The 23487-nt window shown below is 44.9% G+C and overlaps 1 protein-coding gene across 1 annotated transcript in view; it reads left to right on the top strand.

Moving 5' to 3' along the window:
• Positions 1 to 6949, top strand: part of LTA4H (leukotriene A4 hydrolase) — a 51778-nt gene extending 44829 nt beyond the window's left edge. The window contains exons 16-19 of the mRNA XM_030214797.1: positions 2304 to 2399; positions 4250 to 4332; positions 4688 to 4792; positions 6602 to 6949. Coding sequence (XP_030070657.1) covers positions 2304 to 2399; positions 4250 to 4332; positions 4688 to 4792; positions 6602 to 6740 — 423 coding nt within the window. The 3' untranslated portion in view covers positions 6741 to 6949. The remainder of the gene's footprint in view (positions 1 to 2303; positions 2400 to 4249; positions 4333 to 4687; positions 4793 to 6601) is intronic.
• Positions 6950 to 23487: the final 16538 nt, after the last annotated feature.

Raw genomic sequence — 23487 nt, 5'->3', positions numbered from 1 at the left:
CACAGTAGTTCCAAATTGACGCACGGTGGATGCACATAGGTGCTTAAGCGCCTTAGTAAAAGGGCCCCTTACTTTACTGCTAAAAATATGTGCCCCCCAGGGGTACTAGGGAGGGAGGAGAGGAGGGATAAGAGAAGGGGGGCAGGGTACAGGTAGAGAGTAAGTGGGGAGGGAGGAGCAGAACAAGTGGTTAGTGGATACTGGTTGAGTAATAGTGGGGTAGGCTGGAGAGAGTACAAGAACCAGACTCTTTCCAACCAGAGCTACTGGGTAGTTCGGAGGCGATGGGGGAGGGTTGAAGTCAAGGGAAGGTTATCTAGTTATATGGAGGGTTCGTGGGGTTGATGGTTTGAGATATAGGTTGTTGTTAACTGCATCACAAGGGGGGGAGGAGGGGAAATAAAGAAAGTCGAGTAAAGATGTTGAATCATAAAAAAATTAAGTGTCCCCACGTGGGTCACCTAGGTTGGGAGGCCAAGTAGATGCTTATTTTATAAAGGCACATAGACACCTGTGTCTTCCTTAAACTGCCTCACAAAATCCTCTTAACATTATGGCTAAAATGAAGCCTCATGTGCTTACTCCAGCTGAAGAGCTGATGTAAATTCCCCTAGCTGGTGTGTGTGTGTGTTTGTGGGTATCAGATCATCCAAAATACTGCAATTGGATTGATAGCTAAGGTCAGGAAGTCTGATCACATCTCATCTCAAAGATGCGCACTGGCTACCTATAACTCACCTTCTTACTTATAAAATTCGGTTACTTGTATTGAAAACTTTATCTTCCAACAATCCATTACACCTTTCCTGGCTCCTAATTCCTTACTGTCCAAACTGCCCATTAAGATTCACTCAGCAAAATCAACTTATCTTTTTTTCTTGTTGTTATCCACTTAGAACTTCTTAGTTGTAGCGGGCTAAAAGATGTTAATGTAATCTACCCTATCAGATTTAAAAAAACTGAACTTAAAAACTTAGCTATTTGCAGATACGTATCAGTAATAGTACTTTTGAGTGACGGTCGGAGTTGGCTTGTTTCTTGCAAAGCTATTCTATTTTACCCCACCAGTTTTAGTATCATGATTGTAGTTCTGCCCTTATCATGTCATGTCCCTTTGTTTATATTTCATTTTTTGTCTTTTTATGTATTCCTTTTTTTTTCTTCACTATATTAGATTGTAAACCGCCCTGACGGCACCTGAGCCAGTCAGGTTTTCAGGATATCCACAATGAATATTCATGAGAGATGTGCATGCAGTAGAGGTAGTCCAAAACACAGAAGAAACCAGTCTTCACAAAAAAACAATAGCCAAAAACAGCGAAGATGACACAAAAAAAAAAAATAAAAAAATAAAAACTGAAAATAAAAAGTGAAAACTAAATGAAGTACAAAAAAAAAAGTGAAAAACAGACAAAAAAAAAAAATTAAACTTCAAATTTTTAGGGTGATGTGACTCGACACAGCTGTGTTTCAGCCTAACTGGCCTGCGTCAGGAGTCTGTTACACACCATGTATATATTCTCTGGTTGTATCAAAATTTATATGAAGAATGTACTGTCAAATGATACCTTTATTGCAATAGCTCAGTCTTTTTAAAAAGGCTGTGTGCACAATCTTGCAACAATCGCTATGAAAAACTGTGGCTAGAAATCGTCCAACTGAAGTAGCTGCAAATAAGCTTCATTTGGTTTATTCACTTTTTGTTATTTTCAGTTTTTATTTATTTATTTTTTGTTGTCATCTTCGCTGTTTTTGGCTATTGCAGAGATAGTACATAAGTACCGCCATACTGGGAGAAGACCAAGGGTCCATCAAGCCCAGCATCCTGTCTCTGACAGCAGCCAATCCAGGCTTCAAGAACCCGGCAACCCCCCCCCCCCCCCCCCCCCAAAAAAAAAAAAAAAAAAAATTAATAATCCTCCTTTAAGTTCCGTAAGGCCAGCTGCTGCCACTACATTTTCCTGCAACGAGTTCCAGAGTCTAACTACACGCTGTGTAAAGAAAAACTTTCTCCTCTTTGTTTTAAATCTACCATATTCTAGCTTCATCTTGTGTCCCCTGGTTCTGTTGTTGTTTGAAAGTATAAACAATCGCTTCACATCTCTCATGAATATCTATTGTGGCTATCCTGAAAACCTGACTGGCTGGGTTGACTCCAGGACCAGGTTTGGGAACCACTGACCAACAAACCTGTTGTGACTCTGCCCTCCTTCTGCCCAAACTCCTCCTCGCAATTCATCTATGCCCAGGTCACATACAAGTAGTCGCCAGTTTGTCACAGTTTGTTTTCTCTTCCTGCCTAGGCCACAGAAAGTGACCTGTGCTCATTCTGTTCAGAGGATCTGAAGCAGTTGTCATCCCATCAGCAGATTGAGTTCCTGGCACTGTTACTGCAGGAGGTAAATTTGAGATCTTATTTTAAAGACTGGGGAGTGTAACCGTAACACTGCTGCAGTACAGGTTTGCTGGAACTGGTAAGAGCTTTTCCCTTCAGGTACTGTGTTGGGCTCACTCGGTGACAGGGATGTACACTGTCCTGCAGAAGACCTGGGTTCTATTCCCAGGCCTGGCTTTTGCCGTTTCAGCAGGGCTGGGGTTATTGGTGGTATTAATTGCATTGGAGAGAACAAAAAAAAACATTGTCTGAAATGTAAGTGAATTGAGCTTGGGGCCCCCGACAGTTACCACAGAGACTTGGTTACTCTGTGTTAATTTTGCCACTAATGTACGGTAACCGGAAAATTTTATTGCATTTTCAGTAAAAGGGGCTACATTGTACTGTATTCTAACTCACTTTGATGCAACTTGCTGTCTGGGCAGCATATAAAATACAGTAGATCCTCTTAGCCATGGACTATATTGGGGGGGGGGGGGGGGGGGGGGGGGAGGCAGGGTCCTTTACTCTGTAAACTCCAGTGTTCCTGAAGCCCCATGCGAGCAGTCACCCCTTCTGAAGAGCACCCCCATTCCAAAGATGCTCCCGTCCTCCTGTAGATCCCCCTCCTGGGCCTACCTTAATAATACCCTGGTGCTCTAGGGTAGAGTGGGCAGGAGTGATTCCCAGGTGCTCCTGCCCATGCAGGCTCCAGCTTCAAAATGGCAGCTATGGCCACTGTTTTGAAGCTGGAGCTGGCACAGGGAGGAGTGCCTAGAGATCGCTGTTGCCCATCCTACCCTAGACTGAGGGCACTTAAGTTAGGCCCAGGAGGGCCTAACTGCCTCTGTGCAAACTTATGGAGAAATGTGAAAGGATTGACCTCAAAGGACTCTGAAACAAATTTTTATAAGTGAAGGAGAGGTTCTCAGAGTGTTAACTCACCCAAGCGAAGCAAAACCACCAAGTAGTCTCCAAAAGATTTTTAATTTTCACATGAGCAAACCAAAACCAGTGCTCTCATTTAAATAGTGATAAACCCTACACCTAAGGGAAATTTATAAGTATTTAGTTACAAGGTCAATCCTGTCACATTCTCCATCAACCTCAAGCACACAATTCACAATCTTACCACTATTTTCAAATTCTAGGAATGTAAATATGCCACTGTAGGCTCTCTATTTACAGCTGTAAGTCATAAGAGGAACTCGATGCTCTCTTGGAGTCTAATTAAATCTCATTTGTTCTAAACATTATCAGAACTCTTATACAGACACTCGAATAGCATGTTCGCTAGCCTGTGCTCATATACTGATACACTCTTATACGTTATAGATAACTTTCATACGTGAGGGTAAGTTTTTAACTATTCCCTAGTTGGGACTCTGGCGTGGGTTCTGCTCCAGTGGTGTAGCTAGGGGGGGCCTTGGGGGTCTGGGTCCTCCCAAATTTGGCTGACAGAGGTCCCCAACCCCCACCAGCTGAAGCCTTTCTCCAGCGCTGTTCTCTGCGTGTTGCCTGCTCTGCTTCCTCTCACGTCGCGAGCATGCGTGACTTCACACATGCTTAGTTTCACTAAAACCAAGCATTCATGGGGCGTGAGAGGAAACAGGGCCCGCAATGCACAGAAAACAGTGCTGGTGGGGTTTGGGGACCACCGCCACCAAGGTATGTGGGGTTGGGGCAGGGAGATGGGCCATACTGTGCCCCCCCCCCCAACACATTGGGCTCTGGACCCTCCAAATGTTGAGGTCTGGCTATGCCCCTGTTCTGCTCCCAACCCACTTCCTACTCCAGAAACTTCAGGGCCCAGTTCACTCTTTTCTGTGTTGTCTGCTGTGTATTAAAACGTGTGGGCTTTCTGTTTTGGTTTAGGAACCGCTTCCCGTGAGCCATGTGAAACGAATGCAAAACGTCTACAACTTCAATGCCGTAAAAAACTCTGAAATCCGGGCCAGGTATATTCCCTCCTGAAATATGTGCAGAAAGGTGGACTTCATGCACACTTGATAAAACCTAATCCTTGTAACTAAACACTGCTTATATAGGGCATCTTTTGGAAAAGGATAAAAGACCAGAGGGACTGGTATTGCCAGGCTCTCGATATAAATTAGCTATCAAAACTGGGTGACATTTGCTGTCACCTCAGCACCAGGTTGTATCGTTCCTGGAAAGCTGCTGCGAGCAAAGCTGAAGCCTCTGTGGTATAAAACAAATCGTCCTCTGAAATTAAGAATAACTTTTTAAGATGAGAAAAGGGGGACGAGTTTATACAGGAGGAGGGGGCTTACGAGCTGCTGCTTATCTTTTCAGGTGGCTGCGGCTCTGTATTCGGAGCAAATGGGAAGATGCCATCCCTCTCGCTCTGAAAATGGCCACGGAGCAAGGCCGGCTGAAATTCACCCGCCCTCTCTTTAGGTAAGAGAATGGTCCAAGGTTGTGAATTTAAAACATTATATTTTAAATGTTGTATTTCAGAACAGTGACTTTCAGTATTTTTAAATTATAATTTTGCATCCTGGGGTGTGGGGGAGGGGAAGTAGTTTCCTTACCAAAATATGGTATATCCTCGTGTATAAGCTGCACCTTCCTCTTCCTCCTCCCCCACCCCCCCGGCTAGAGGCAGTATCTAGTTGAGAGGGTGAGCAGTTGGTAACTGGGTTACGGTGAGCAAAAGGGGCGTAGCCAGACTTCGGCGTGAGGGGGGGTCCAGAGCCTGAGGTGAGGGGGCACATTTTAGCCCCCCCTCCCCCCCGGCCGCAGCTGACCCTCTGGACCACCTCCCCTCCGGCCGCCGTCGCCTACCTTAGCTGGCGGGGGACCCCAACCCCCGCCAGCAAAAGTAGGCAGCGGCGGGGGGGGTCGAGAGGGTCATTGGCAGGGGGGTCCAGGGCCAAATCTACGGGGGCCCAGGCCCCAGTGGCCCCACGTAGCTACGTCCCTGGTGAGCAGACTGCTAGGGAGAAACCCCAGGCACAATTTCTCGGCGCTACCTTCTCGGATCTCTTGTACGGTGAGGCAAAAATCCTTTGGCCACAGCCTGTTGTGCAATCTAGATGGCCAGTTCGTGAGGGTTCCCGGAGGAAATGCTGCCCTATCTGTTGTCGTTTGGGCAGCATTATGAAGGTTGTAGAAAATTTATGTGTGCATATCACATGTAATTTGAAATCGGTTCATTTCTCTCGGTTGCACTAGAGATGGTTACATGTTCTTTTTCTTCTTAATATTTTCGTGTGCGTTTCTTTCTTCATTTATGTCTGTTCCAACATCTGATTGTACTGCTTTCCCCCACCCCCACCCCCCTTTGGTTCTGCTTCCTGTTCATGCTTTTCCCAGCCTCTTACACTGATTTCCTTCACCCCTTCCCCATGGGCTTCATTTTCCTCTTTGCATAACTCCCTTCTTCCCTCCATGTCTAGACAGCTCTCTCTCTCCTGCAGTAGCCTTGGGTCTCTGTGCAGACTTCATCCCTCTTAACCCTTTCCATCCCCTCTCAGCTGCCGAGTCCATAAGCTTGGTTGTGATGATGCAGCTTGTTTGAGATCTTTGTAGGAATCCACAAAACAAACAACAAAAATGTATGTAATGCTTTCTTACTGAGTACATTTAATAACTATTTATGGTTTTTACTGCCTCTACCTATCTGTTTTAAATTCAAACATTTGCAGTCTCTCTCCTACCATAGAATAAAAGATCCCAGTGTCCTTTTCCCTAGCGAGGGCGGCTGACAGCCGGGGCGGGTCGCCGCTGTGCACCTTCCCCCCCCCCCCCCCCCCCCCCCGAGCGCATTCTCACTTTAATTAGGAAGCGAGGGGCGGGCGAGAAGGCCGATCTGCCCCTGCGTGCACGTCGCTGGGAGCTGCGTCGGCTCCGCTGGTTCCTTGCTCTCTCTGCCCCGGAACAGGAAGTAACCTGTTCTGGGGCAGAGGGAGCAGGGAACCAGCGGATCCGACACCCCCCCAGCGCGTGCACCTGGGGCGGACCGCCCCCCCTTCCTATGCCATTGCCTGTGTCTAACGATTTGTTGCTCTTAAACTTGCACTTTTCAGTAACAAGCTTTATTTCAGTATCGTGTACAGGCACCTCAACCGTCTGACTTTTAATCAGCACACTTACCTACATGCCTACATGCTAAAGACAGACGGACATTGCCTCAGACTGAAACTAATGATCCCTCCCGTGTTCTATGAGACTAAATATATTTTTACAATCTGTTTTCCCTTGCAGGGAGCTGTATAATTTTGACAGGGCTCGAGATGAAACTGTCCGCACCTTTCTGCGCCACCGACCCTTCATGCATCCAGTAGCTGCCATGCTGGTGGGCAAAGACCTGAATGTGGATTCAGCCCAAAGCACCTCCTTCTAATTCTGTAAGCCAATGACACTGAAAAAATGACTACTGATGAGTTCATTATCCTAAGAGGAGGTCCACCTGCAGTCTCTGTAATCTGACTTTATAACAATCGGATTTATCTCGCAGGCCTGTCCACAGATTGAAGAAATCCATCTAAAAGCTGAGTAGAGAGATGTGGTAGCCGTGTTAGTCCACTTTAAGAGTAATCAATAGAATTAAAATGGAGAAAGGAAAATAAGCTGATACCTTTTTTTTAATTGGACTAACTTAATACAGTTTTTGATTAGCTTTTGAAGGTAACCCTTCTTCATCAAAGAGAGATTCCCTTCCCCACCCATGCCGGCTCTCTGACAGTCACCCAACTTAAAGCAAAACAGCAAAAGTAGAGGCTGACAAATGCGCAAACCAATAGGGAGATAATATCAAAAACCAGTTTATTCAGAATATTCATATCCATATCAAGGACCCGACACGGTCCGTGTTTCGGCGCCAAAGCGCCTGCCTCAGGGGTCACAATCAACTTTCCCTGAGAAGAAGCTGATAGGCTTGAATAATTCCTTTATGTATGCAAGTTAATCCACAGAGAGAACAAAAGAACAGCCAACCGATCAGCAAACACCATTGTGACCCCTGAGGCAGGCGCTTTGGTGCCGAAACACGGACTGTGTCGGGTCCTTTTTTTTGATATTATCTCCCTATTGGTTTGCGCATTTGTCAGCCTCTACTTTTGCTGTTTTGCTTTGACTTTCTGTGGAGGCTCCTCCTGTCTTCTTGGATTTGCTAGTCACCCAACTTAAAACACAAACTAGTGAGAAGCAAGCTCCCGATAGAAACTCAAAAAGGAGAGAGTGGCACACATCCTTGCAATATATCCAGCTGCAAACTATGCCAAAACATTTCACAGGCTCCCAAAGGAATCCTTCACATGCTCATCTTCCAATGTGGTATATACATCAGTCAATGTAAACAATGTGTCGACGGGTGCTATATTGGAGAAACAAGACACATGCTAAAGAAGGGATTTAATTTACATAGACATCATATGAAAAATGCCAGTGCCAACCAGGATGTCACCTCTGTAGGGTAGCACTTTTCAAAACAAGAATACTATCAATGATCTTATGGTGAGAATACTAAAAGGAAACTAAGACAATCCAGGAACTAAGACCTTGAAGTCAGAATGATTAAATAGCTTGACACCCACCAGACAGGATTTAACAAAGATGTGGGTTTTCTAGCCCATTATAAACCATAAAATTCTACTGCTTTGTCACCCTGTTATCACCATGCATATCTCCCTGTCCCTCATCCACCCAGCTCTCCCTGTCTCTCACCTAACCCACCCCACCCTGTGAGACTGTTACTGAAATGCTTTGATGTTTCACTTATATATACCGTTATTTATCAACATTTGCTCATTTCTGTTGAAGGGCTACCTTTGAAAACTGAGTGGAGGAGTAGCCTAGTGGTTAGTGCAGCAGACTTTGATCCTGGGGAACTGGGTTCGATTCCCACTGCAGCTCCTTGTGACTCTGGGCAAGTCACTTAACCCTCCATTGCCCCTGGTACAAAATAAGTACCTGAATATATGTAAACTGCTTTGAATGTAGTTGCAAAATACCACAGAAAGGCGGTATATCAAGTCCCATTTCCCTTATCAAAAAATGTATTACATAGTAGATGACGGCAGAAAAAGACCTGCATGGTCCATCCAGTCTGCCCAACAAGATAAACTCATATGTGCTACTTTTTGTGTATACCTTACTTTGATTTGTACCTGTCCTTTTCAGGGCACAGACCGTATAAGTCTGCCCAGCACTATCCCCGCCTCCCAACCACCAGCCCCGCCTCCCACCACCGGCTCTGCCACCCAATCTCGGCTAAGCTCCTTAGGATCCATTCCTTCTGAACAGGATTCCTTTATGTTTATCCCACACATGTTTGAATTCCGTTACCGTTTTCATTTCCACCACCTCCCGCAGGAGGGCATTCCAAGCATCCACTACTCTCTCTGTGAAAAAATACTTCCTGACATTTTTCTTGAGTCTGCCCCCCTTCAATCTCTAATAAAAAAGTTACTCTAATAAAAAAAGGTATCCTCTTATTTATTTTCTTTTATTTCTATTGATTACATCTGAATTCAGGGGTTTGTATTAGTACATTTTGGGGGGAAAATTACATTATGAAGGACTTCTTTTTTTCCTGGCGTTTTAAATATTGATGGAGAGATTTTCTACTGTGCTAGTAACCTTAATGCTTTTGTATTGCCTCTGTTTACAACCATCTTAGCAACAACGTTCATCCTTTAGACTGTAGCCGCAGCACATTTTAATTATTTAATGTTGTAATTAAAATGACATTTTTTTCTGGCATTGCTTCTCCAGCCCCCTTATTGGGTTTCTGAACAGTGTTTTGCTATTTAAATTAGTTTTGATGCTTGTGAAAATTGGAAACATCAGCAATACCAAGGCATGGAAATTCCATCACTCTCCTCTTCTACCCCAAATTGTGCCTGAGCCTTGGGCCGAAGAATGTTTTATATTAAAAAATAAATAAATAAATAAAAAAGTTACTTGCTTGGGTGTGTGTTAATGTGCCAAGTTCTTTTTTTTTTTTTCCAAAATGTCTCCACCGTTGCTTCAGAGTAGGGACTGTACATCGATTTAATCGCACGATCCACATGTAAAAGTTGAAATAAATTTAGCATGTACACACAGTTTCTATGTCTTCCTGCTCCTCCATAGGACCATCTCTTCCCTTCTATGAGTTCAGATTTTTTTTCTCTCTGACAGAACCTACTGTCCACATGGGTGAGATGCAGTGAGGGCCATAAGGAGTGCACAGAGGAGAGGGGGCTACAGGAGAGAGTAACTTGCGTTAAACATTTAACTCATTAATTGCGTTCATATGTTAAAATGTGCAGCCCTACTTCTGAATTTGCTCCCTTGGAGCTTTGTTGCATTTTGCTGAGTTATAGAACTTCCAAATGTTTTTTCAATGGAAAGTAGGTTCTGGACCTAAGTGTTTTTATGATCTGAACCTCTAAGGACTGGACTGGGGAACAAAACTAGGAAATTTATTCACAGAAAGGGTGGAGGATTCCTGAAACGCCCTTCTGGAGGAGTTGCTAACAGAATTAAAAAACACAGAGGTTCTACGACAACGAAGCACTGGAGTAACGCTCAGAACAGCTCTGTAGCAAGTAAACCACAAATGGTAATGATATCTTCCAGTGACTTTGGGAAGATGATATTGGGGTTACCCACATGGAGCAGCAGTTATAACCCATTGTGGAGGAGCAGCCTAGTGGTTAGAGCACTGGTCTTGCAATCCAGAGGTGGCCAGTTCAAATCCTGCTGCTGCTTCTTGTGATCTTGGGCAAGTCACTTAACCCTCCATTGCCTCAGGTACAAACTTAGATTGTGAGCCCTCCTGGGACAGAGAAACAGAGGCCTGCCCTTGCAGATCAGCAGTGCGGCCGCGCAGGCTTCTGTTTCTGTGAGTCTGACGTCCTGCACATATGTGCAGGACGTCAGACTCAGAAGCAGAAGCCTGCGCGGCTGTGTTGCTGATCTGCAAGGGCAGGCTTCTACATGGAATGCTCCTACTGGAGGAGTAGCCTAGTGGTTAGTGCAGTGGAACATTGAACGTTGCTACTATTTGAGATTCTACATGGAATGTTGCTATTGTTGGTGATTCTACACAGAATGTTGCTGAGTGGAGGAGTGGCCTAGTGGTTAGAGCACTGGTCTTGCAATCCAGAGGTGGCCAGTTCAAATCCCACTGTTGCTGCTTGTGATCTTGAGCAAGTCACTTAACCCTCCATTGCCTCAGGTACAAACTTAAATTGTGAGCCATCCTAGGACAGATAAATATCTAGAGTACCTGAATGTAACTCACCTTGAGCTACTACTGAAAAAGGTGTGAGCAAAATCTAGATAAATAATTTATATCTCTAGTGTGCTGGATAATTACAGTGGATGAAGGTGAAAAGGGTGTTGGGGTTCTAAGTGGCATTTGTTTTGTGTGTGTACGTAACTAAAGTGGATTTGCACTTACTGCTTCCATTGTATGCAAAAAAACTTATGTGTAGAAATCTTGAGAACCCTACTGGGTTGCGGCCCTCGTTCTGGTCCACCCCAGATAGACCATTCTGGTGTTTATCTTCTGCTATTATGTTAATTATTTTGAGTGATCAAACACATTTAGTTATATAACCAGTTCTGATAATTGGGAAAACCATGATGTCTCTGACAGTGGCCAGTTCTGGTTACAGGTACCTGGCAGAGCCCGGAAAGTAGATCTGTTTCTCCTAGCTCATTTCCAGGGCTGAGAAACAGCTCCACCAAATCTACCATCCTTTCTGTGAATAATACTTCCTTAGATTACTCCTAAGCCTATTCCCTCTTAACTTCGTCATATGCCCCCTCATTCAGAGTTCTCCATTTGAAAAAGGCTCTCTTCCTGTACATAAATGCCCTTGAGCTATTTAAAACGTTCCTATCATGTCTCCTCTCTCCCAGCGTATACATGTTGAGGTTCATAAGCCTGTCCCTATAATTTTTGCATTCAAGACCGCTTACTAATTTCGTAGCTGCCCCCTGGACTTACTCCATCCTGTTTATATCTTTCTGTAGGTGCAGTCTCTGGGTTATTATAGATAGGTTATTTATTTTGTACCTGGGGCAATGGAGGGTTTTATTGACTTGCCCAGAGTCACAAAGAGCTACAATGGGAAATGAACCCAATTCCCCTGGTTCTCAGGCCACTTAGACTAATCATTAGACTAGTGGGACTGAGAACTGGCCCCTTAGATTGTGGGTCCACTAGGGACAGAGAAAGTACCTGCATATAATACATGTAAACTGCTTTGGTTGGTGGTATACCAAACTCCATGACCCTTTGCCCACTAATGTCATCAACTAGAGGGATCGAAGGTTCTCTAGTCATTTGCTGTGGAATCCACCCCTGGTGCCATCACTCCTTTTGTGGCTGAAAGGGAACTTTCTCTCCTGCCACTTTATATCAGTGTTGGAAGGGTGACCTTCAGTTAGCATCACCCCAGCCTTTTCCCACCAGGGGCTCTGGGAAGCCCTGTGCTATCTCTTGATACTAACAGCAAACGTGCATGCTGGTGGGGGAATCATCGGTGGTGGTGGTGGGATTCTTCAGGCCCTGCCAACCACCGAAAAACAGAATGTACCAGTGGGACCTGGTCTGGAAAACCATTAGGGTAGTGTTTCTCAACCCAATCCTTGAGGGATACCTAGGCCCAACAGGTTTTCAGGATATCCACAATTAATATGCATGAGATGATTTGCATGCACTGCTTCTATGGTATGTAAATCTATCTCATGCATATTAATTGTGGATATCCTGAAAACCTGATGGTAGGTTGCCTCAAGGACTGTGTTGAGAAACACTGTGCTAGGGAAAGATGACTGAGACCTTTCTACCACCTCATCCCCCGCACACCAACTATATTCTCCCACAGCCACAGCAATATACACCCTACCTCCCCTCCCACAGTATCATGTGTGCATTTTCACTTGCTGACACACATGTAGGTCATAAACACTTTAGCTACCATATTACAATGAATATGCAAGTGGTGAACTGGTATATACTGGGTTTTTTAAGGTATACAAATCTATCTCCTGCATATTACTTAAGTACATTAGTATTGCCATACTGGGAAAGACCAAAGGTCCATCGAGCCCAGCATCCTGTTTCCAACAGTGGCCAATCCAGGTCACAAATACCCGGCAAGATCCCCAAAATGTACAAAAACATTTTATACTGCTTATCCCAGAAATAGTGGATTTTCCCCAAGTCCATTTAATAACGGTCTATGGACTTTTCCTTTAGGAAGCCGTCCAAACCTTTTTAAAACTCCGCTAAGCTAACCGCCTTTACCACATTCTCTGGCAACGAATTCCAGAGTTTAATTACACGTTGAGTGAAGAAAAATGTTCTCTGATTTGTTTTAAATTTACTACATTGTAGCTTCATCGCATGCCCCCTAGTCCTAGTATTTTTGGAAAGCGTGAACAGACGCTTCACATCTACCCGTTCAACTCCACTCATTATTTTATAGACCTCTATCATATCTCCCCTCAGCCGCCTTTTCTCCAAGCTGAAGAGCCCTAGACACTTTAGCCTTTCCTCGTAGGGAAGTCGTCCCATCCCCTATATTGATTGCGTGTGTCCTGAAAACCAAACAGGCTGTGGGATCCACAGGACAGGTTTAAGAGGCAGGGACTGTGGTAATGGTTGTTGCAATTGGGGCAACTAAAGCCACGTGCCAAGTTGCCCAGTTCCAGGCTGGAGATTTTTGGCCTGTCCTGGTTTTGGAACTTACATTGTGAAGCAGTGTGGGATTTCTAGTGTCGGATCCTTCCCATTGAAAGTCTCATAATGCATCAGGATGGAGTGATCAGAAATCTAGGACTGTCCCTGGGCAACTTGGGATCTCTGTTAATCTGGATTTGAGACAGGTGGGTGCTTTCTCTGTCCCTAGTAGACTCGCAATCTAAGCTTTGTACCTGAACTCTGTTTACGAGAAAGAATAAAAAAAAAGCAGAAGCTGGGGCTAAAGATAATGCAAGGGAATGGATTTTCACCCTGCTGAGCTGTATGGTCATAAATCAGCAATAGCCAGGGGTTCCCATGAAATGTCTGACTCTGTAATTAGTAAGCAAAGGGGATATAAAATGCTCATTAGCTTAGAGAGAAGTCTGATATCAACAGTTAACCCAGTCATGGTAGAACCAGATTTTGCACTTAATAACACCCTTGGAAACTGCAAACAGGGGACAAGATTGAAAGCGAAAACAAGCAAACAATTTTTCCTAAGGTTTAAATTGTGCCACTTTATTATATCTGGCAGTACAAATTGCACTAAACTGATTATACTTTGATCAGGGGACAATGAGAGGCTTATCGTTAGCTGAAAAAGCAAAGTTCTATGGCCAAGGTTTTTCACTGCTTTTAAGATCTTTATATCGGCTTATAATATTAATATCCTTATATCAGCTTATAATAATTGAATGGTAAGAGTCCTGACTGCAGGCTTTTAACTGTCTCAGTTGATTTGTTTGTAATTTAATAGTGTAAGAAATGTTTGAAAAGAAAGAAGTAAACAAGTCAGTCATCAACATCCTAACATGTAAAACAGACCCCTCCCCCAATGCTCACCTACCCTTACTCACACCTCTCCTACTCCCTTCACTCTTGCCCATTCCTCTCCGCCTCATCTACCCTCCAATTGCTCACGTACCCTTGGCTCATACTTCTGCTCCCCTCATCCCTGCATTCCTACATTCCCATTTCTTTTATTACTCCGATAATACTCAACTTATCTCTCTCCACAAATACTTTGTAATCCCAATTACTATGTAAGCCGCATTGAACCTGCTTTGAGTGGGAAAGCGTGAGGTACAAATGTAATAAATAAATAATAAATTATTGAAAGTTTTAAATGAAATCAAATAGCTGGCAGGTCCTGAGCCTGAATCATGCCCAATGCAATACGCCCCCTAGTGGCTACATTCTGCCTACTGTACCAGGGCCACCCACAGGGGAGACAATGGACAGGGAATGATTTTCACGCCCTCGTCTTCCTCGCATAGTTTTCAGAATGGCCCTGAATGGCATAGTTTTATTTTTCTATTATATGCAGAGAAACAGATGGTCTGGGCTAGGCTGGTATGAAAAAACATTTCCGCAGCCAGTATCTTGTTACACTCTACCTCTGTAAATCGGACCTATTTACTAAAAAGCAATAAGAAATCACCTCGTTTTCCTAAGTATAGAGAAAAATGGTTGCCGTTAGTATCCTATTTCAACTCCGTCACATGATGTGTGTGTTGAACTAGGTGTATATGCCATATGCTCTGTTTTGTAACCTCCTCCCTCCCCCCTTCCATTTTCTTTTTCTCTCTTTCCGCTTCTCTTTCCTCTTTTCATTATTCTCTCAGTTTGGACTTGGTTGTTGTCTCTTGCATGTGAGCTCATGTTTGACATGTTTGTAGCTGAGCACTTGGGATCATATTGTGAGCTCCTGTTTATTCTGAAAATTAATAAAGAAATTATAAATAAAACGTTAAAAAAAAAGACTAAAAAAAAAAAAGCAATAATAGAATTCATGCATCTTAAAATATGTTAATGTGTTATCAGATGTGTGCGCTTTTGCACTAGTGCTGAAGAGGAAAGAATTAAGGGTCTCTCTTTTATCAAGCCGCATGGCATGCCCAAGCCCTGCCAGTAGACGCCTTCATCCAGCGCTGTTCGCTGCCACACACTGCCCTGCTGCACTGCTCCCCCCTCCCCACCCCGCGATAAGCATGCTTCAAGTTTGTGTGTTTGAAATGTTAAATCAATCAGGTTTACAGATGATTACCTAACTTTTAGAAGTCTTCTAAAACAAAATTTCTTCAGACTGAATACAAAGAACTGTAATTTGAACTTTACCCACACCCTTTTCTTAATCTGGTTTCCCATCTAGTCCTGCCTAATCATGCTCTCACCTATCCACCCTTAATTCTTTGTTTGTTCTTGAGATAGTCTAAATCCCTGGTTACTTACTGCACATGTATTAATTCGCTTCTCGATGTTATTGTAATTTGTGTTCTCTACATTATTATATTTTATTCACTTTATTGTTTGTTTGTAAGCCACATTGAACTTGAGTCTATTTTGGGCTAATGTGGGGTATAAATGTAATGGATGAAATAAAATAAATAAACCAGCCATTCCCTATGTAACATTACAGTCTTATGACTTTATACATTTCTGTCATATCTCCTTTGTCATTTTTTTTATCCAGGCTGAAGAGCCCTAACCTGTGTTGTCTGTCTTTATAAGGGAGGCGTTTCATTGCCATTATCATTTTTCTCTGAAACTTATCTATATGTTTACCATCGACCTATTCAGAGGCATAATGATATTCTCAGGTTTTTTTTTGTTACATTTTTACCCCTTGCTTTCCCACTCATGGTAAGCTCAATGCAGCTTACATATTGTATACAGGTACTTATTTGTACCAGGGGCAATGGAGGGTTAATGTAAAGGGTTTAAAAAAATATATAAAAATTAAAGTGTAGTCCCTTTAAAGGGGCTTACTTGTGATCCTGGGCTGCTCCGGGGTCTGGGAGGCATTTTGGTTTTTTTTAAATGCTTCGGTTCTTGTGACCCCTTCTGTGGTCCGACGATCTTTGGGTCATTTGGGCCTATCCAGCAGGCTCTCTCATTGGTGGGCAGTGCTTTTCGAGAGGCCCCAGGCTTGCTCCGATGTTCTGGATCCCATTTCGGGACCTGAGCAAGTCCTGGGGCAGAAGAGGAGGCAGGAGGCAGGAGCAGCAACGAAAAACGCGAGTGGCCCGCCACCGCGATTTCAGGCAGGAGCTGGGGAGAGGGAAAAACCGCTGGTTCTGGTGCGCGCGCGCATGCGCGATCAGGGCCTGGAGCTCCCGTAGGCCGCAAAATGAAGCCTGGGCCTCGATTTTGATTTTGGCCCGAAGAAAAGAAGAGGAGCGTCGGAGGGATACCGGGACCCTCAGGAAGTAATTTGACTCCAGGGTACACGTTAGGGGGCCAAGGTAAGAGGTCCTATGGCCTTACTTTAATTTAATTGGGTTAATTTTTAGCTTTTTGAGGTATTTGTTGTCGGGGCCTTCCCTAAAAATGTTTAAAATTATTATTTTAATGGTTGGGGGGTCTGGGGGATCTGTTTAGATAAGTTGTGTACTTTAAAATTTTTAAAAGTAAATTTAAAGGGATTTTTAGGTTTTTCCAGTGCGGAGAGTCGTGCGCTGCTCTGGAAGTGTTTTTTAAAATTCCGACGACGGGGTTTGAGAGTGCACGTGTGACTTTATACATGTGGAAATTTTGGTAATTTTTGGTAAAACTTTTATGGGGTTTTGGGTGAAAATATGTTAAAATGGTGTATATTAATGGTTTAACAAAAAGAAAACGTGGACTGGATTCAGAAAAATGTGACTGGGATGGTGGTGCAATTTTGTTAAAGTATAATGTGATTTATTATGTATTTTGTATGGAATTCATTTTTCCCATATACTTTAATGGGAAAAATGAATTTCAAGATGGAGAATGTGCCTAGATTCTCAACTGAAAAAGTTAGCTGACATTCTGAAAGTCAGCAGCTGATTGGTCCTTGTGGGTCAGATGGTCAAGCTGTGATGCTGTTGCTAGGGGAGACGAGTCTGTAAGACAGTGAGAAGCAGTGTTGCCAGGTGGGCGGTTTTACCGCCCAATTGGGCGTTTTCCGCGCCCCGCCGCGGGAAATTTTTGCCGCGGCGGGTTTGCGGTTTTTTAGGCGGTTTTTTTAGGCTTCCGGGCGGCTTTTGGGCGGCTTTTTGATTTTTTTCGGCCGCGGGGGGCGGGGTTAGTGACGTTTTTGGGGGGGGTTAGTGACGTTTTGGGCGGGGCCGATGACGTGGGAGGCGGGGCCGATGACGTGGGAGGCGGGGGCCGATGCCGGGGAGGCGGGGCTGATGACGGGGAGGCGGGCCCGATGACGTGGGAGGCGGGGCTGATGACGGGGAGGCGGGTCCGATGACGTGGGAGGCGAGGCCGGTGATGGCGGGGGGGGGGCCGGGTGACGCGGGGGTGGGGGTGTCAGGGGCGGGGTTTGTGTTTGGGCGGGTTTTGGCCTGGTTTCTGGCCCGGATTGGGCTGGAAAAAAAAATTTCTACCTGGCAACCCTGGTGAGAAGAGCTTGTGTCACTGGAAGAGACAGACCTGTATGCTAGGGGTGCTTCAGGTGTGAGAGGTTTGAGATTTAATGAGTGAGAAGAGCTTGTATCACTGGAAGAGACAGACCTGTATGCTAGGGGTGCTTCAGGTGTGTGAGAGGTTTGAGATTTAATGAGTGAGAAGAGTTTGTGTCACTGGAAGAGACAGACCTGTATGCTAGGGGTGCTGCAGGTGTGTGGAGAACTGGGAGTTTAGAGTGGGAGAAGTGCTTGTGTTTCTGAGAGAGTCAGACCTGTATGTCAGTGGTGCTGCAGGTGAGTGGAACTTGGGTGCTAGTGAGTGAGAGGGGTTACTGTATGGCAGGCGTGCTGCAGGGGTGTGGAAGATTTGAGTGCTAGAGGGTGAGAGAAACCTGCAGATGTGGGTAGTGTAAGGGAGAGAAAGGTGTACGGTTTTGAGAGTGAGTGGACCTGGCTATGAGAGAGCAATTAAAGTTAACAATAGCCTTCTCATTATTAGTGAGGGAAACACAGTGAGATCAGAGTAGAGAAAGGGAATAATACTTACCTGTTATTTTGAAATTAGTGAATTGGCCACCAGTTGTAACTTAAATTCCCAGAATTTTCTGCTTATATTCATCAGGGAGCCAGGGTTTTGTTCCTTTTTATTTAATTAAAGATCAGGTATCGTCCACGTCCATAATAACCTGGACCGGGAAAGCGAGCTCCAACGCAAGAAAGAGAAGAAGGCTGAGGAAGGTTTGCAGCTGTCTTGCAGCGAAGTACTTACCAGCAAGAGCTTTGGACAAAAGATTTAATTCAATTAAAAGATTACATACATACTTACCTTTGGGTTCTTGACTGTGAGACCTGGAAAGAAACAAAATAAATAACACAAAGAATCAGTCCTTTACATAGAAAAAATAACTTTAACATTATTGTTCAATATTTTAGGTAAAAAAGGTGAATACTTATCTGATGTATTGTTTGAAAGTAGTTCCAAGCTGTTATTGATTGCTATTAAAGAAAAGAAATAGAATTTCTGTTAACACCTGAAAGAAATTGAAATGCTGAAATAATTTGAAATTAGTTAAATAAATTTTGATTTGTAACAATTCCTTGGTTTGGCAAAGGCTCTGATCATTTTGCGGGGAAAACACTGTGACATCTTACAGAGCCTGTTCCTTCAAGTGAGCGCACTTATGACATCATAGTGCGGGTTTACATTAAGTGACTTGCCCAGAGTCACAAGGAGCTGCCTATGCCAGGAATCGAACTCAGTTCCTCAGGACCAAAGTCCACCACCCTAACCACTCCTCCACTGTTGCTACTATTTGAGATTCTACATGGAATGTTGCTATTCCACTGTAGCAACATTCCATGTAGAAGTTGGCCCTTGCAGATCACCAATGTGGCCACGCAGGCTTCTGCTTCTGTGAGTCTGATGTCCTGCACGTACGTGCAGGACGTCAGACTCACAGAAACAGAAGTCTGCGCAGCCTCAAACAGAAGCCTGCGCAGCCTTCTAAATGGAATGTTGCTAGTGGAATAGCAACATTCCATGTAGAATCTCCAATAGTAGCAACATTCCATGTAGAATCTCCAATAGTATCTATTTTATTTTTGTTACATTTGTACCCCACGCTTTCCCACTCATGGCAGGCTCAATGGGGCTTACATGGGGCAATGGAGGGTTAAGTGACTTGCCCAGAGTCACAAGGAGCTACCTGTGCCTGAATTGGGAATCGAACTCAGTTCCTCAGGACCAAAGTCCACCACCCTAACCACTAGGCCACTTTTAATTCTCGATTCCTTTTGGATTATCTCTAAATAAAATATAATTTTTTAAAATTTGCTTTTGGCAGCTATGGCACACTGGGCTGAAAATATTAGCGTACTGTTCACAAGGACTCCATGGGTGATGAGTCTGAACTCATCACCCAGCATTTTGTGCCAGGAGTTGGGATTATTTTACCCTATGTGTATCTCTTTGCAGTTCTCAAATTTAAATGTTTATCTGCCATTTAAACGCCCAGTCTCCTAGTCTCTCAAGTCTCCTTGCAACTCTTTAGAACCCTCTGCTGTATTAATCACTGCATAATCTTATATCATCTGCAAATCTAATGGCCTTACTCATTTTTCCTCTTCCCCTGCCCCACTCCTAAAGATCCTGGCAGTTTTGCCCCCTTCCCCCACCCCAGAGATCACTCTTCTTATGTAGGACTCCCCAGCTCACTTTCCTGTCAACAAACTCCATTGCCACCTGGTGGCTTCATAAATACTTCCCACTGCAGTATCTGCCCAGAAGCACCATGCATTCCTGTTAAACCATGCACTTGCCCAAGGGCAGCTTCCTGGTCATCTGCCCAACCGTTCCTGCTTATCTAGTGACAAAATCCGAGACAAGGAAAAGAGAAGTCGGTGGGACTTTCTTCTTTTCCCTTGCGAGTTGTTCATCCCTTAGTATATCTTAATATTTAAAGACTACTACTACTACTGATCATTTCTATAGCGCTACTAGACGTACGCAGCGCTGTACACTTGAACATGAAGAGACAGTCCCTGCTCAACAGAGCTTACAATCTAATCAGGACAGACAAACAGGACAATTAAGGGATAAGGACATAGAGAAGCAAAGTTCCGGAATCCCAAAGAGTAGCAAGATTCCATGCAGAATCCCAAACAGTAGTAAGATTCCGGAATCCCAAAGAGTAGCAAGATTCCGTGCAGAATCCCAAAGAGTAGCAAGATTCCGGAATCCCAAAAACTACTACTACTTATCATTTCTATAGCGCTACTAGACGTACGCAGCGCTGTACACTTGAACATGAAGAGACAGTCCCTGCTCGACAGAGCTTACAATCTAATTAAAAACAGTGCGAGCTTTTCACAGCAGAGATGGATACAAAAACTGCCATTGTTAGAATTGTTGTGTGCAACTCATATTTCACTATATTGCTTCCCATACTGACTTGTCTAGTCATTGCTTATCGTAGACATCTGTTTATTTAACATGCATCTTTATCACAACAACTCTGTTTGTGAAGTGTTATGTACATTGATGATGCTTTATCAATAAAAATGCCTAATCTCAGAATCTAATATTCACATTCTCCATGTTTGGGAAACACTGGCCCCCTGTGGCTAGAGCTGGTACTGCAGCCTATTATGTTTCCCAGACAGACAAAAACTGAATTAAAAATAGGCAGGGGCAGGTTGGGGGCAGTGTCCTGTCGGATATGTTTTAAGCAGCCCTGCCTAGGCTCTTTGCAAGAAAGTGATGGTGTTGTGTCAGCCCATATAGGATAAGAGGTGGAATCACCAGTGTTCATGTTATCAGCCAGCACCCTGCATTAATACCCTGGCCTGCCCCCAGAGTCATTAGGCTAACATTCATGAAGAGATGGCAGGCTGCTGCTGCTACTGCTGTAAATCTTCTACTCTTTCACTGCTAATGCCTTCAGCTCCTTAAGCAAACCGAAAGTGCAGGAAACAGTGAGCAGCCAAACAAGGGGCAGAAGTCTGAGAAGGAGTGGAGAGGGTGTTCGCTGAGATCTGGAGGTGGGGGTAAGAGTGTTTGCTGGTAGGAACAACTGGACATTTTTGGTTGGAAATAACCCAATCTGGCCCACTCCATTCAACTGCCTATGCCTGCTAGGTCTGGGGGCATTTTTAAACTCATACATAAATATGACATAGTTAGCTGAGGATGCTAACTACTGGTGTTCACATGATTGTGAAGGTTTAAAAATGTATTTGTATTGGCAGGATTTCGAGGGCATTGCCTTATCATCTCGGGTACCTGCAATGCAAAGTGCTTCTTTTATGTTGGCGAGACTGTCTGAAGTTACTCTGGATAATCTTTGGAACTTAATTGTTGATTTAGGGAAGCCTTTATGTCCTCAAATCTTGGGTTTGCAGCAAAAAGTTGAGAAGAATGTGGAACAGTGGCTTAGCCAAGGGTGGGCTTGGGTGGGCCCAGGCCCACCCAGTAGCAGCACACCTATGAAGTGGCTGGCAGGGATCCCCAAGCCCCACCAGCCGAAAACTCCCAACAAGTGTCCCTCCTGCATACCTTGTAAGTAGCAGATCTTCGCCTGCAGTGAGCAGTGACATACATACTGCTCGCACCGGCCCCACAGCCTTCCCTCTGATGTATTTCTGCCTAGGCGGAAACAGGAAGTTGCATCAGAGGGAAGGGTGTGGGGCCAACGTGAGCAGTGTGTATTAGTTGCTGCTCGCTGCTGGTGAAAATCTGCTATTTAAAAGGTATACGGGAGAGGGGGGATGTTTGACAGACCATATGGAATGCAGGTGAGAGAAGGAGAGACCAAATCACCTGTGGGACGGGGAGAGGTTCTTCTGCCCACCCATCTTGGGAGACCTGGTATGGGGCTATAATCTGCTGTCATCAAGGCTGCTCCTGCAGGCTGATAGCAAGCCTGTCCCACTCTCACAAAAGTCTGCTCCCTGCAGCTCAGTCACACAGAGCCTGCCCCTCCTCCACAGCTGGTGCACACACAGCCTGCCCCCCTGCGGCCCATGCACCTACCGGATGTCTCCCCTGAGGCCCATGCACACTGATCTTTCAGGGCTCGGGTTCCCCCCCCCCCCCTACCAGGCAGACTGAGCAGTGAACTCCTAGAACCTGGAATCCCAGGTGCACACGTATCTGGGGCAATAGATCTCTATAGGAAGCTCAAGACCAGGTAACAAAAATGTTTTAATTTGTGTAAGGTAAAATTATGTATCATACCTGATCATTTTCTTTCCATTAATCATAGCTGATCAATCCATAGACTGGTGGGTTGTGTCCATCTACCAGCAGGTGGAGATAGAGAGCAAACTTTGCCTCCCTATATGTGGTCATGTGCTGCCGGAAACTCCTCAGTATGTCGATATCAAAGCTCCATCCGCAAGACTCAGCACTTAGAGAATTACACCCACAAAGGGACACTCTGCCCAGCTCACCACCGCCGAAACGGGGGAGGGGAATTAACCCAGCTCATCCCCACACAAGTGGGGGAGGGGAATCCGTCCAGCTCATCCCCGCGGAGCGGGGAGGGACACCACCCCGCCGATGCGGGGGGATCTGGCTTATCCTGCAACCGCAACCGCGGGAGGAGCTGACTGACCCTAACACCGCCGAAGCGGGAGGGGTACAAAGCTGCCCTACAGCCGCACGAAGCGGGAGGGAGTGCCGGCAGAATTTAAGTCTCAATCCAGCCCCGTAAAACGGAGGGGAGAGGAATGCAGCAGCTCACTGTAACACAAACTCGTCTCAACTCTTGAAGAATCCAAGAGAAAAAACTTGAACACGAAGTCCTCCTGAAGTAACTGAAGACTAAACTTGAACCTAAAATTCAACCAGAATATAAACAGTACAGATATCTGGGAGGGGCTATGGATTGATCAGCTATGATTAATGGAAAGAAAATTATCAGGTATGATACATAATTTTACCTTCCATATCATCATGCTGATCAATCCATAGACTGGTGGGATGTACCGAAGCAGTACTCACCCAGGGCGGGACATAGAAATCCCTGACCGCAACACTGAAGCTCCAAACCGGGCCTCCGCCCGAGCAGCCACAGTCAAGCGGTAATGCCTGGAGAAGGTATGGGCCGAAGCCCAAGTTGCCGCCTTGCAAATCTCTTCCAAGGAGACGGACCCGGCCTCTGCCATCGAGGCCGCCTGAGCTCTAGTGGAGTGAGCCTTCAGCTGGATAGGCGGCACCTTCCCCTGCGGCCACATAAGCTGCTGCAAATGGCTTCCTTGACCCATCTTGCCACTGTAGGCTTAGCAGCCTGCAGACCCTTACGAGGACCTGCAAACAGGACAAACAGATGATCCAACTTCCGGAAATCATTGGTCACTTCCAAGTATCTGATGATGACCCGTCTCACATCCAGATATTTGAGAGCAGAATACTCTTCTGGGTAGTCCTCCCTACGAAAGGAAGGGAGACAGAGCTGCTGACTCACATGGAAGCGAGAAACAATCTTGGGTAGGAAGGAAGGCACTGTGCGAATAGTCACTCC

Source organism: Microcaecilia unicolor, chromosome 9 (assembly GCF_901765095.1).
Source record: "Microcaecilia unicolor chromosome 9, aMicUni1.1, whole genome shotgun sequence".
Classification (NCBI taxonomy): Eukaryota; Metazoa; Chordata; class Amphibia; order Gymnophiona; family Siphonopidae; genus Microcaecilia; species Microcaecilia unicolor.
Note: the sequence above shows the minus strand (reverse complement) of the source record. Positions and strands in the feature narration are given on the sequence as shown.